Raw genomic sequence first — 13,542 nt, 5'->3', positions numbered from 1 at the left:
TCCTGTTTCTAATATTATCACCAACAAATACTTCATTCTCAATTCTCACTAGAACATATACTTCTTATTTTTAAACACAGTGATTGTATTTCTAAGTACAATTGGTTCAATTACTATAGCCACTGCAGTTTGAAGCAGTTACAAGACTGCCATTACAGGCAGTGGAATAAAAGATCCAAATAGTTCCAAATTCGAAGGGGTAATCAACTTGGTTCAAGATGCAAATTTTAATAAAACTATTGCATGCATATTTACAGAAGGAATTATCCTTAAAACACACTAGGAATGTGCAGGATCTTTATAACTAATCTTCCAAATCTGACTTCAGTTTAGCTGTGTGGCTCACTGCAATTAAATACAGTGAGCCTTAGAAAGGTACCCCCCCAGACACCCTCCTGGTTCTTCAGGGCTTCCTATCACCTGCTGATCAGTGGTGGAGAAGCCGACATCTACTGGGTTCTTCTACCCATGTTCGTAAATCTGCATGGTACCACAGGCTCTACCAACTCACCTGCACACAGCTACATTTTCACTTTGACGCTCCCTTGCTACCCAATCCTTTACTATTTGATACACTGTAAACAGTGAGGAGCTAAAAGTATTATTATTTTTTTTAATTACATTGGCAGGTTCAAAACATTTATCTTCTCTCTTCCTCCAAGATGAATTGAAGTATTTCATAAAATGGCAGGCTTCACTATAAACTGCCCCCCAAAGCATACCATTTAAGTTTTCTGCTGAAATACATAAGAACATAAATATGTAATGTGCTCTGACCTTTAGGGGAAATGCAAAATCATTCTATCCAACACAGAGAACATGGTAACTACCTGGTAACTACAGTTTTCTAAGGGTTAGCTTGTTCTTCCAACACTCTCTTTATACAAATAAATGACATAAGCCCTCTGAACCCACAGTTCTCAGGAGTCACAAGGCATATAAAAAGTATCAGACATGCCCTTCATCAGTTTTATTAGAAGAGAAATCTAAGGATTTGGATTATGCTGCAAAACTAAAAAATGAAAAATTCCTGAAGACATCCAGCCATGTTTTATAGCAGTTGAAATCCTTACATGTAGATGTTCACCTTGAAATGCATCAGCTCCCAGCATTTGGAACAAGACACACATGATGTGGCAAGAACTAGGTCCAACTACATGTTCTATAGTTTACTTTTAGGTGGAATATAAAACAAGAAATTTTACTCACTGCAGCTAACAACTTGTTGTAAGTACTATGATGTTTTTAATCCTTCTGATGATTGGAGCTGCTTGCCTTCCCTCCTTAGAAAGGCAGGGTTTAAGAAAGTGATCTCTAAGGTTTTTTTGAAGAACCTAATATTATTATTAAGGAAATGCCAGCGTGTCCTTATGTGGAGTTTGAGGCAGCTGCTTTTCATCCAGAAACTGATGACTTCTGCATATTCTGACATCTTAGTAGTGGTAACAGCTGCATGAACAAAGAATGAAAGATGGCCTGTTCACTGGGGCAACGCAGCTCAAGACATGTTGCTGCCTTCCAAGTGCATTGCTGCAAATGGGATCAGGCTGTATTTCATGCCACCAGTATGAAATTTCCGCTTTTCTCGCAAACCATATTTTTGTTTAAAGATCATACTTAACTCTGGCCAGTCATCCTCTGCTGCTTGGAAACTGTATTCACCTCTATTCCATAGAAGGAAAAATATCTAGAAGTTTGTCTCCAGACATAGGATTTTCAATGCCTACCAGGCTGTACTGGAAGACCTGTTTTGTAGGCTGAAGATTTGGAATGGAGTGTTCTTTCACTCTTAAAGGATCTCTTATTGTCAGTGCTTTCTCTTTTCTGAATAAACTAGTAGCCTTACAGAATAAATAAAATTAGTTCCTTCTGGCAGGAAAATGCCATACATGGAAAAGAGGTTTCTCTAGACTTGCTTATTCCTTCAGCTGGCGTCTTGCTCAGCAGTGCCTAGCCTTTATTGAACCATTCTTGCTAGTCTTTTCCACAGGCAAATGTTTGTACTTAATCTTTTCTATCTCACAGCACCTCCTGAACTCCACAACCTGAGGAACTCCTCCTTCCCTTCCTCTTACTTCCTTACTGTTTCCCTCTCAGTCCTCAAGCCAGCCATCGGTTATAACACCACTTGCCTCTCATGAAGCATTTTCAATCTCCTGAAGGCAAAGGGCAACCCAAACTTGTGAACAAGTAGCTCTAAGGATGCAGGTGGCTAGACATACAGTACCAATGTAACAATGTCCAAGAGGGATTGTTTAAAGGTTAACAGACTAGTACTTGTTTTGGTTTTGTTCTTTCCAGATGATTTTCTAAAGACACTATACCCAAACCTATAAATACAAAGGGTTTATGTATTATTAATTTTGAGCAAGATGTCCCATTTCATTTCAGATGAGTTTGTATTTCAATTAAATTAAAAATGAAGAGCTTCATGTTGTCTTAGAAACTATTCCAACTTCCTAAGTTATCTTAATTACGTATGTTGAAATAGTCATGATTTCTCTTGATTTCAATAGCTATTTGATGCCAGAACTGAGAAATATCTGGGCAGATTAATGTTCTTGCTTCAAACTAATGTTTGAACTGTACAGACACTACATATTCATAGAATACTTGCATTTTTTGTGTATAGTTTGAATATTTTATATTAAATCACGAATGAACTTGAACTTTGATCTCTGCCTGTTAAAAATTCATACATAAAAGTTAGCAAACCTTTAAAAAATTACAAATGGAAAGGAAAAAAATCTGTTTTGGAACAGCATTTAAAAAGTTGATTGTTATAAGACAATTTAACATGCCAGAATATTTTCTTCACTGACAAATTAACTAAAAGTCCAGCAAAGTGCTAGAAATTAAGACAATTCACCTGTTTTTACAACATTGCCAAACTGGATAACTAAACTCCATTTTCCAGTTTGACAAGTTAAATAGGCAAAACAAAATAATTGGATATTACATCATATTTCAAGAGTAGGAGGCAGTGAGAGGACCCCACCACTGGGAAGCACTGAATGTTTTGATCCAGGGCAGGTCTTGTTAACTCAGCAACTGGGCATGAGCTCAGCAGTGACAAGTCGGGAGTAAGAAATAATGTGGTAAATGAAGGGCTGTGTCAGTGCAAGGCAAAAACAGAGGAGCAGTTTGAAATAGAAAGGTGTATCTGGCTTTCCTAAAATACTTATTTAAATCAAACACCAAGCCAACTGACTGCTCATATGTGCTAAATATCTTTGGTCAATCAACAGTCAATATTAGTCAAATCAATGTAAGATTTGCTTTATTCAGGTGTAGGTGTAGCTTTTGAGCAAATCTCTGATCAGTTGCAATTTTAAAATATGGACTGTGTTCCATGTACTCGATGTCATTTTTTAGAAGGATGCACCCTGCATCATTCAAAAGTAAACAGATCTGAATGATCTTTGTTGAATACATCACAATTTATGGCACCTGTCATTCTCTAGGCTTTGTAGAACAGGTTTTTTGACCCTTGAACATAAATCAGATAAATTATCCAAACAAATTACTAAACTAACATAGCTGCTGTTTTAGAACAGTTATTTTTGCTTGCAACCTGCAACCACCCATTAAACACAAGCAGATACAGAAATGGACCTCTAATAGTACTAAAGATTTTTGAAATGGGCAATGTTGACTACCATTCTATTGTAAGGGAAAGGTAACTCCTTAGGATCATCTGTTATAGTTCATTCCAGATGAAGGCTGTTTGTGCATTCTGGGTTCCTAATCCTGTAAATGAGAGGTTCACTAATTCTTTGGAATCAATCAGGAACAGCACAAAAACTGCAATTAAGGTTTAAAGCACTCCACAATTAATGTGTGTCAAACCAATATATTGATTACAAATCTATGTATAAATATGTGCTTTGATGACAGCCCAATATTTAGTTTTAAATGCAGTGCTAGAACCACAGTTACTACCAAGCTAAATCAGTTAAATACTATTCTAACTCTCAGTAATTTTTGTTTAAATCAAATCTACAGTGAAGCAATGTTAACTACTACTAAATTACTATATTGCTACTTCTGCACTGCAGAATCTCTGGCATGAGCTGACAGTCTCTAGGGCACCACAGTGTAGCACACATGTATTTGGCAAGAACATGTAATGAGAGACAAAAGGAAGAGGAAAGGGGCAGACACTGGAATGTAAAGCATGTTGGCAACACATGGAGTCAGTAGGGGGCTGTGCCTGAATTATTTTTATAATACTGCAAAGATTTTTGTACAGAACTACATATACATTCAAGATCAGAGATGAAACTGTGTAGAAGCAGCAAAAATCACAAACTAGCTGGGCACCACTGCACTCTGCCCTGAATAAAGGGCAATGCTTGAGGCCTTGATGCCCACAGAGCAAACAAGGAACTGTAGCTGTGACTCATCCCAGTTTGGTCCTTGCTTTCCCCTTACTCTACATATGATGTAATCTGTACCAGCCCATTTCCTGGTACACGTTTCTTCTCCCTCCACCCCCGTTCAGCTGTGCTGACAGTGAATTAGAAGACAGAGCCAGTGCTTCATGCACTCCCTCCCACATGCAGAGGAGTAGCAGAGCGGCAGCAGCTCTCTCCCCTACAGCCCTAGGATCTGCAGCATAGGCAAACTGGAAGTAATGGGACAAACTGGTGCCTCAATACTCTTCTGTGGAGGCTGACAAGCACCCGTGTTTCAAATCCGAGGAGAAAGTTGAAGGGAATAAGAGGCAAAAACGCTAAAAGATATCAATTTTTAAAAGTTCTCAAGCTCTCAATTTTGAAAAAAAATTTTTTGAGTGACTTCTTTGACCAGTGCCTTCTATTTAGATATTTAGACCTTTGTAGTTTAGATCTTTATACTGTCAAATTTTAGTGCCCTTCACACTGAGTAATAATCCTCTCTGGAATCATGCATAACTTAGTTCAAGTCAAGTAATTTGAATATGTCCCACATTTTCAATCCTGGTTGTGATCCTGGACAACAATGGTGGAAAATATTTCACTCAGAGAGCTGTTTATCCCTGTGTTTTTTTTAATAGCATTTCCCAGAACTGTAAGTCATACTCTGCAGCTTTTTGTGGCTTCAGGAGTAAAATACTCATTTGCTAAGCCCTGTTCTCTATGCAAGAATGCACAATCCCATGACAGAGTTCTCATTTTAAAACTTCTTGACTGAAGCATCTGAAAGAAGATCAAAGTAAAACTATAACGTGCAATCCCAACAGTGTCAAACAAAGAATTTCTTTAAACTGCATCCCATTCTGGTTAAAGGACTGTGAATTCTGTGTAAACTAATCTGCATGGCTGAAGCTAGTTTTGATCACACAATCTCTCACATAAATAGTACTTGTGATCAAATAAACAGGAGAAGTGGGTATGCATTGTGGCAACCAAACAGAATGTAATTTCAATGTAATTATTTGGAGTGGGGGGGAGGGAAAAACAATCATTGAAACCTTATGCTTATTACAACTCACTGAAGTATATTGTGCCTCCCTTGACAAGGAGGTTGTCAAAACAGATAATTATGGAAATGCTAGAAATAGTTTGAAAGAAGACAGGAGCTGTCACAAAAATTTTCCTTTTTTAACATTTCACCTTCCATCCAACTCTGCAATTCAGAAGCCACTGAGTTTTATTACTGTGTAACAAGTACATAATGCATGAGAAAAACAGTAATTTACTGTGGTTTTCTATTTCAAACTATTTTCAGGCTCTTAACACTAATTAAAGGAACATTCAATTCTACTTACTTCCCATGAAATATTGACATATATACACATGCATATAAAGCAACAGTGAGTTTTCAATTCAAACTGAGAATACTTGTAGCTATGCAGTCCTGTGTGCACTACAGAGGAAGTGGCATCTAACTTAACAGTGAGATGACTTAAGGATCTGTGTTCACGGAGTAGTGTTACTATAGGTACACCTCTAGCAACTGCAGGATATTGCATTGGCAGGTTCAGAGACAAACCACTTTTCTCTCCATAGCAGTTTCTTTAGGCACTGTCAGGAGAACCTTGTCTGGTTCCTCCTCACACATTTTCTGCCCCCCCCCAAGATAGTCTGTAACTTTATTTCTATCTCCATTCTACAGACAAGGCCATGAACAATGCCGAGTACTCAGATATTCCTGAATCTCAGGACATTGTCAGAAGTAGTGAGTACTTACAAGGTCTGTTACAGGAAAAAATAAGGGTTAGATTTCTAAATACATTCAGGTACCTTGTGTTACAGACAGAAGGATTCTTCAAAACCCCCAACAAATCTGATGCCTTCTGACATCAGAAATACTAAAGAAATCAAACAGAAGTTAGGCACAGAAAGGCGGAAAAGCTCACTATATATCTGATATTTTTAAGGTTTGCTACATCCTTAAAAATATGCCTCTTAGTTTCTTCCAGGTTTAGAAGCTTAAGACTCAATGTGTCTTAGATACAAGATACTTAAACCGATTTTGATATGACTCCCACTATCTGTGTGGGGGAAAATCTGGCTTTATGTTACATATGCACTGATTGTATAAAGATGAGAGACACATAGAGAGGTAGATACTCTTTTGAAACAGGCACCATAACCAAAGCTTACACGTACCTTATACATCCAACCACTATCTCAATCAGGAGCTGCACCAACAGAAAATAACAATCTCTTTCATTAGTATTTTTAGTATATTTACATAATGCTGTCTGAAACTTTAAATGAAGCATTTTTTTAAAGGTAGTGTGACCCAGAATTAAAACAGATGTAGAATGCAGCAAAGCTTGTGAAGGTCATGCAAAGTTGCCTATCAACAAAGCACTGAGAAGTCTTGAGAAGTTATTACCAGCAGAACTTTGCCTGAAATTCATGACGGTGCATAGAAAGAATGAGACATACCCACAGTGGTCCTATAGGTGTTACATTGTTTAACATCTTTTACATTTGGTGATGGAATAAGCCCAAGAACAGGAGTCTTCAAGAGTTTTCCCCCTGCCTCCCAAGAGCATTTTTTCTTTCCTTTGCAAATGAGATGTGAAAAATCCAAAACATAAAGGTGCCATGTTTTAAGTCGGGAGTGAAATCTGTAGCCAGAAGGAAAAACTGGGAGGTAGGAGTGTATGCAAGACAGCACGTTTCCATTTACCTTACAACCTAGTTAATGAGCCATACTGAAAGTGGACTATGGCTTGAAGAATGGATGGGAATAGCCTCTTAAATAATTTGCATGGATGGAACATCACTCCTGTAAAACAACTGCTACATCCCAAGACAACTTTTGTTAATAAATACTGACAATATTAATGCCTAGCAGGTAAATTAATTTTCATGTAAAGTGATAAATTATTAAACCTGCTTCCACAAAATAGCATTTGATTAAAGATATTTTAATGTTTGTAGCTTTAAAAACATTTTCATTAATTTAAAACTACAAGCTCTCTAGACAAGGACACATTTCTTATTTGCCCAAAACCATACTACATACATCTATTTTCCTATATACATAACAAAGAAATGTAATAGTCTACTTAACTATTCATCACTTGTTAGATTGGTTAAAATATAATTTACAGCTGCACAGGAATAAAGGTAATGACAGTTTTTCCTCAGCCAAACGTATATAACCATACACAAAATATATATAAAGGGACAGATGACAGAATGTGATAGTAATGCAAATATATATATATGAGCTCAGATTTTCACCTGTTATAAAGCAGTATGTGTATATGTATGTGTATACACACATGCATGCTTACACTGGGTGCAGATGTGATACAAAACTCTCTATTGAGATGGACTTCCTGATTACCATAGGAACAGAATATTTTTAAGTACAAGACAAGAAACAACTTGATCTGCCTTCATTTGCAAAGTTATCACCCTCATCATAACTGAGTTGATACTTGGCATATTTCAAGCTGTAATAAAACCAAAAGGCAACCAACTGTTTCCAGTATCCCAGAAGCTGGCTTTTAAAATCCAAGGCTTCCGACCACTAACATGCTTTACATTACTGGTCAGATTAGAAACAACCAAAGCGATGAGCAGCATTCTTGGGTTATGACTAGCCCAGTACACAGAATAAGTGACTTTCTCCAAAAATAGGGAAAAACAGTGGGGGCACAGGAAGGAAAGAAAACGTTAAGTATGCAAGACACTTAACACTGAACAAGTTGTCTTGTGAAGTCACTGGAGTATTCTTCCATTTTAAAAAAAAGTAGAATCTAAAGATAAAGATATGTAAAGCAATTTCTTCTGGGAGAAAATGAAAGCTTTATAACAGAAACAGAGAAAGATCAGTTAGGTGTTTGTGGAAGAAAGAATGGGCTGAACCTAAAACATTATCAAGTCTTAAGAACATCATCAACAGACTTAGCTGGTGTCATGACCCAGCTACCTTGACCAGTGTAAGGAAGGACAACTCAAGTTCCTTCTCACGTAGGTGACTGACACTTCATGATGATTATGAAGGCCATTTTGTTGGCCTACAGTATTCACCAAACCATTTGTTCCCAAAATATGGTTATCAGTGCTATCACTAAGATGAGTAAGATCCAGATGATTTGTGAAGCCGTGTCTCTGCAATATTTTCAGTTAAAGTTTGATCATAGAGCTTATCATGTGACCTGATAGCCTGAGCAGTTTGGCAACCTCTATTATCCATAGCCGAGAGCTGAATAAAAGACAAGTTTGACAAATATGAAAAAAACCAAACATAAAATACTAAATGGAGATGGTAGGCAAGCAGAGCAGAGAAAGGGAACAGAAATTTTAATAAAATTTAATGTATGTCATTTGATATTAGAAAGAAAAAAAAAGCAATGGGCAAAGGACAAGAAAAAAAAGGAAAACCATCAAAAAAGGTGATATTACATGTCATCAAGGTAGGAACATAGGCTCAGCTCCAGAAACTTATGCTTTAGGAACTATAATGCTGTTTTGTGGTGTTATAACATGATGTTGACAGTAAAATGTCATTATAGCAAAAATGCAAAATTTGTGGGCTTTGCATCCTTTTTCAGAAATAGTCTAGTCTCATGAGAATTATGTGAAACAACAAGGAGATTTGTTATACAGTGTTTCAACATGAAATATGGTCACAAATACTCCCTCGTTCCATAGCTGTCAAACAGCAGTTTACCATATCAGCATTACTGTCAAAAAGGGAATATAATACAGAATAGCAGCCAGTAATGTTTATGTAGCTAAAACACTAAAGCAAATCAGTCCTACAAATAGGTATCAAACAGTATTCTATATGTACTTCACCAGTATGATTATATTTATAACAATATTGTGGTATAAGAGTTTGTGGTATAACAGTTTCAAACCAGAAGAAAAGTAGATCATACATATCACCCTACACTAATACAGAAAAAAAAATTAAGATGCACTATCAAATGTTTAAAATGTGACTGCAGCATTATTCTCAAAATGTTAGCAAGAATTTTTAACACACATATATTTGAACCACCTTTTCTTATACAGGAAAAAAACAATTTAGAGATTAATTGAAAGAAAAGATAATTACTTTTCAAATTCCTGGTATATCACTTCTGCTCTGATAAGGGCAATGCACATCCCTGCAGGTAAAGAACCTAGACGCTAAACTATTTTTCAGATCTATTATCTCATGAAACTGAAGGTATAAGCAGTCCTGAAACTCTCAGTGCACCATTACTCCCATAATCTTTCATTCTCCATAAACTGTTTTTTTCTGGAAGGTAAAATATTTAGAACACTATTGAACCACAGTTCTCTCACCTCTCACCTTGCTCCCTATTTTGAAGCAGAACCAACAACTCCAGCGCCAGGAGGAGCTTTACCACACCAATTTCAAACCCAAGGCTGCCTGCATTCTCTGGAGCAGGTTTACCTTAGCACAATTACCACGGCAGTCTGTCTCATGGAAATGATACGATAAAAGACATGCAACACCCCCCATCTTCAAATACCAAATGAGGTGGTAATTTCAACAATAAAAGTTGTTTGTATACAGTTAGTATAAGCCAGAGCTACTTAAAGGGAGATCATTCCAAGCTTAGACAGAACAACTGGTGTAGTATCACTTCCTCACAAGTAACTAGGATGGGGAAGGAGGGGGAAAAAAGAAATTTTTTTTTTAAAAATCACACTTAATGCTTCCCCGAATGTTAATGCAAAGAAAAGCATCTTAATTTGCTGTAAGTCCTAGAAACCTTCAAGGATAAATTTAACTTAAACTTCTTCTGTTCATAGGTGTATTATAGCCCTTCCCCAGATCATCTTAGCACACAGGCAGGCAGGCAAACTTTTCACAAAACAGCATATTCCAGATCTCAGTGACCAAATCTTTGGCTAGAGCATGCCAGCATAGCTTCACTGAATTCAACACAGTTATTCCTACTGATCCAAGTCAAGTATCTGCCTCTGTGAGTGTCAGTTTGAATCTTCTGTAGTAAACCATGCCTCATCTACTCACTCATTCCTAGCTGGTGCTTAGCAACTTGTAATACAAATCCAGGGCAAATAGTGTATGTGCGTGCATCTGTATACACAGATCAACAGCCAAACGCCTTCCACTCTTTACAAACTCATTCAGCATGAAAGACTGTGGGATATTTCCCTGCTTCATTCCATTACAAACCACTTAAGGAAGAAGTCATGGCTGCAACTCCTCCATCTCATTAGCATTGTAAAATGTTAGTGCAATTTGTTTTCCTGTACTGATGAATCCATTGGCAACTGGATTTGAAACCTGCATTTTAACGTCAATTACCACAAAAAAATCCTTGCATTAATACATAGGGGACCTATTTTAAAAATTCATAGCAATAATTTCAGAATTCATTTAGTTAAAGAAACTCTTCAATGGCCACGATCATCTTAAAGAATCCACGTAGATCATCTTAAAGAATTCACATAGATAAAAGTAACAACTAAAGAACACTGGAGTTTGTATTTCCTTTTCTTTTTCTTTTTCTTAGATATCTAGTCTGTGTATAATGTCATTAATTATGCAAGCAGCATGCTGAATTCTCCCCCAAAAGTGACAAATTACTGGACAGATGAGTCCACTATAAATTAGTTATTGTAGTTTAATTACAACAGTTGAAAATTTAAAGACAATTCATCTCTCTCACCTCAGTGGTGGGTGGATCCTTTCTTTTCTTCCTTATCCATGCTGCAAAAGAAATAAAAATCAAATGGATTATTTTGAAGATCACCAAAACTCAAAACTTAAAAGATCATTACAACTCAAAATTATGATGAATTCGTAACAGAAAACAAATGTTTACATAAAACATTACAATAGAATTTGCCACAACCTAGCAAGCCATATCATTTCCCAAAGCATAAAGACTCAAGATGTCATTTCCCATGTCAATACTCTCCACAGAAGGAAAGGGGGGGGGAAAATCACCTCTGTGAGAAGAGCTTGGGCACAGTTTACACACCACCCTGGGTGCCAAAACAGGGCTTAAAAAGCAGGGCTCATGGCCCAGGCCTATTTTTGAGCTTCCTACACAAGATCTGAGCTTCACCCTGAGAAAATTACAAGATGACTGTTGCCACTCTGGAGAAAAAGGATTCCTGTACGTGCCTCAGGCATCGTTAAAGCTGAAAACCTATCTATTTGAGTGCCAACTGGAATTCCTTTACAGGGATGCAAGATAGAGCCCCAAACCTGACTGAGGGGCTGCAGAGCCCTGACTGCACCATGCCCTATGGGTGTGCGGGACTACCCACTCCATCAAGGGGGAGGTACTGTAACTGAAGGAGGGCTCTCTCCATCTCAGTCGATTCATGCTGGAAAAGACACCAGAGGAATGAAAGCAATGGCAACGACAATTGTCCTGAATCAAAATCAATAGACTTATGCCCATTCCCACTGCAAACACTGATGGTTAGTGTGGGACAGACTGGAGGTAACAATCCAAAGGGATCCCAATGCAGAGAGAGAAGTGGCACTCTGTCGGGTCTTGCTTCATTCAGTCGATGAATTACTAGAGATAGCTTCAACTATTACAGTCATTATTTAGACAAACAAATCACCTGACTGTGGACAAGGTAATCTCCATCACTCTTCAAAAGTATCATTACTGTAACATTTTTTCATGCCTTTCCAATCCACACAATTGGTAGGTATTGGGTTGTATATTTTGTAGACATTTGTCTTTTCTGCTCATATTTTTCAAAAGAATGAGTAGCAGAATGTAAGGGGCCAGTAATGAACAGAAGGACAAACATAAGGAAAGATAGTTCCAAGGGCTGAGATATGGCAAAATGTTCTTTTGTATGTTTGTTTGGATAATTAAGACTTTTGGTACTGTGCTTGAAAAATTAAACCAAAAATGACATTTTCATTATCACCAGTCAAATTCCTGGTCTGATCTGTAGCTGTCTGTAAAGCTTCAGAAATGCTTTAAGAAGGAACTATTCTAAATTTTAATTTTCTAATACCATCTGTGTTGTATTTTGAGGGGAACTAGGAAATGAGTCAGCAAGTCCAAAACACTAGAAGCTGTACAGTCATAATGTCACCTCACTACTGAAAATGCAGTTACACATAGGGTGAAACACTAACACCACTCTGCTTCAGCAACATTATGAAATTGATTTTAGGAGGAATAGCTTCTAATTAACATTAACAATGGAATTAAATGAGGCAAAATGGTATTACATATCTTGGAATTTAGCCATGATGGCAAGGCCAACAGCCTTAACTCAAGGTTAATGGTAAAATATCTGTAATGATACAAAGCAAGGTATTACTTTTGGTTCTTGTCTATCAGATGACACATTTTGAACATTTGTTCTTTTAAATACCATTCTCAAATATTTTCTTAAAAGCAGTCCCTGCCAGCTCTTCTCAGAGGTCTTTTGGTTCTAACAAAGATTAGACCCAAATTTGTCATCGTAGTGAAGCGACTGAGCACTGAACAGTCAACATCACTCTTTCTGAAAAAGTTTTATGTTAATGGAAGGAAAAACAGTCCCTTAAGATAATCAAAAATACAACTAAATGACTTTCTATTACTTCTATAGAACTAGAAAATCTTGCATGTACCTGTAGCAAAATCAAACATTTAAATTTTATGAGGATTTCCAATCACAAAATCTGGCAAGATCAGAGACTAAACTGACATGACTAAGACTGGCACTTCTCAGCTGGCAGCCTTGCAGATGCTCTTTGTAAAAGGATCAACAATGCTACTAGGGAAAATCATAGACATAAGCCTTTCCTCCTGACAGGTCACCTTTGTCTGTACTTAGCAGCAGTTCTGACATCATCCAGAAAAGCAAGGAAGTGGTAGAGATATCAGGTATAGTGAAGTATGTATACTAGACACTCACCAATAAAAGATATGGCTGGAGAAAAAAGGAAAAGTAGCAGTTTAAAAAGTTTCATAAAAATTAAGTTTTAAACATTCAAAATTTCACAGAATCATCTAGGTTGGAAAAGACGTTGAAGATCATCTAGTCCGACAATTAACCTAACACTGACTGTTCTCAACTACAGCATATCCCTAAGTGCTATGTCAACCAGACTCTTACACAATCTCCAGGGATAGGG

General features: G+C 37.1%; 1 protein-coding gene across 3 annotated transcripts in view; it reads right to left on the bottom strand.

Moving 5' to 3' along the window:
• Nucleotides 1–13,542, bottom strand: part of NDUFAF2 (NADH:ubiquinone oxidoreductase complex assembly factor 2) — a 74,969-nt gene that overhangs the window by 3,078 nt on the left and 58,349 nt on the right. For all 3 annotated transcript variants that reach the window (XM_074855460.1, XM_074855458.1, XM_074855459.1), the window contains one exon: nucleotides 11,108–11,148. In XM_074855460.1, the coding sequence (XP_074711561.1) occupies nucleotides 11,108–11,148 (41 nt within the window). The remainder of the gene's footprint in view (nucleotides 1–11,107; nucleotides 11,149–13,542) is intronic.

The sequence above is a fragment of the Strix uralensis genome, chromosome Z, assembly GCF_047716275.1.
Source record: "Strix uralensis isolate ZFMK-TIS-50842 chromosome Z, bStrUra1, whole genome shotgun sequence".
In the NCBI taxonomy this organism is placed as follows: domain Eukaryota; kingdom Metazoa; phylum Chordata; class Aves; order Strigiformes; family Strigidae; genus Strix; species Strix uralensis.
The sequence above is the reverse complement of the archived record's forward strand: the minus strand, read 5'-3'. Positions and strand labels throughout refer to the sequence as shown.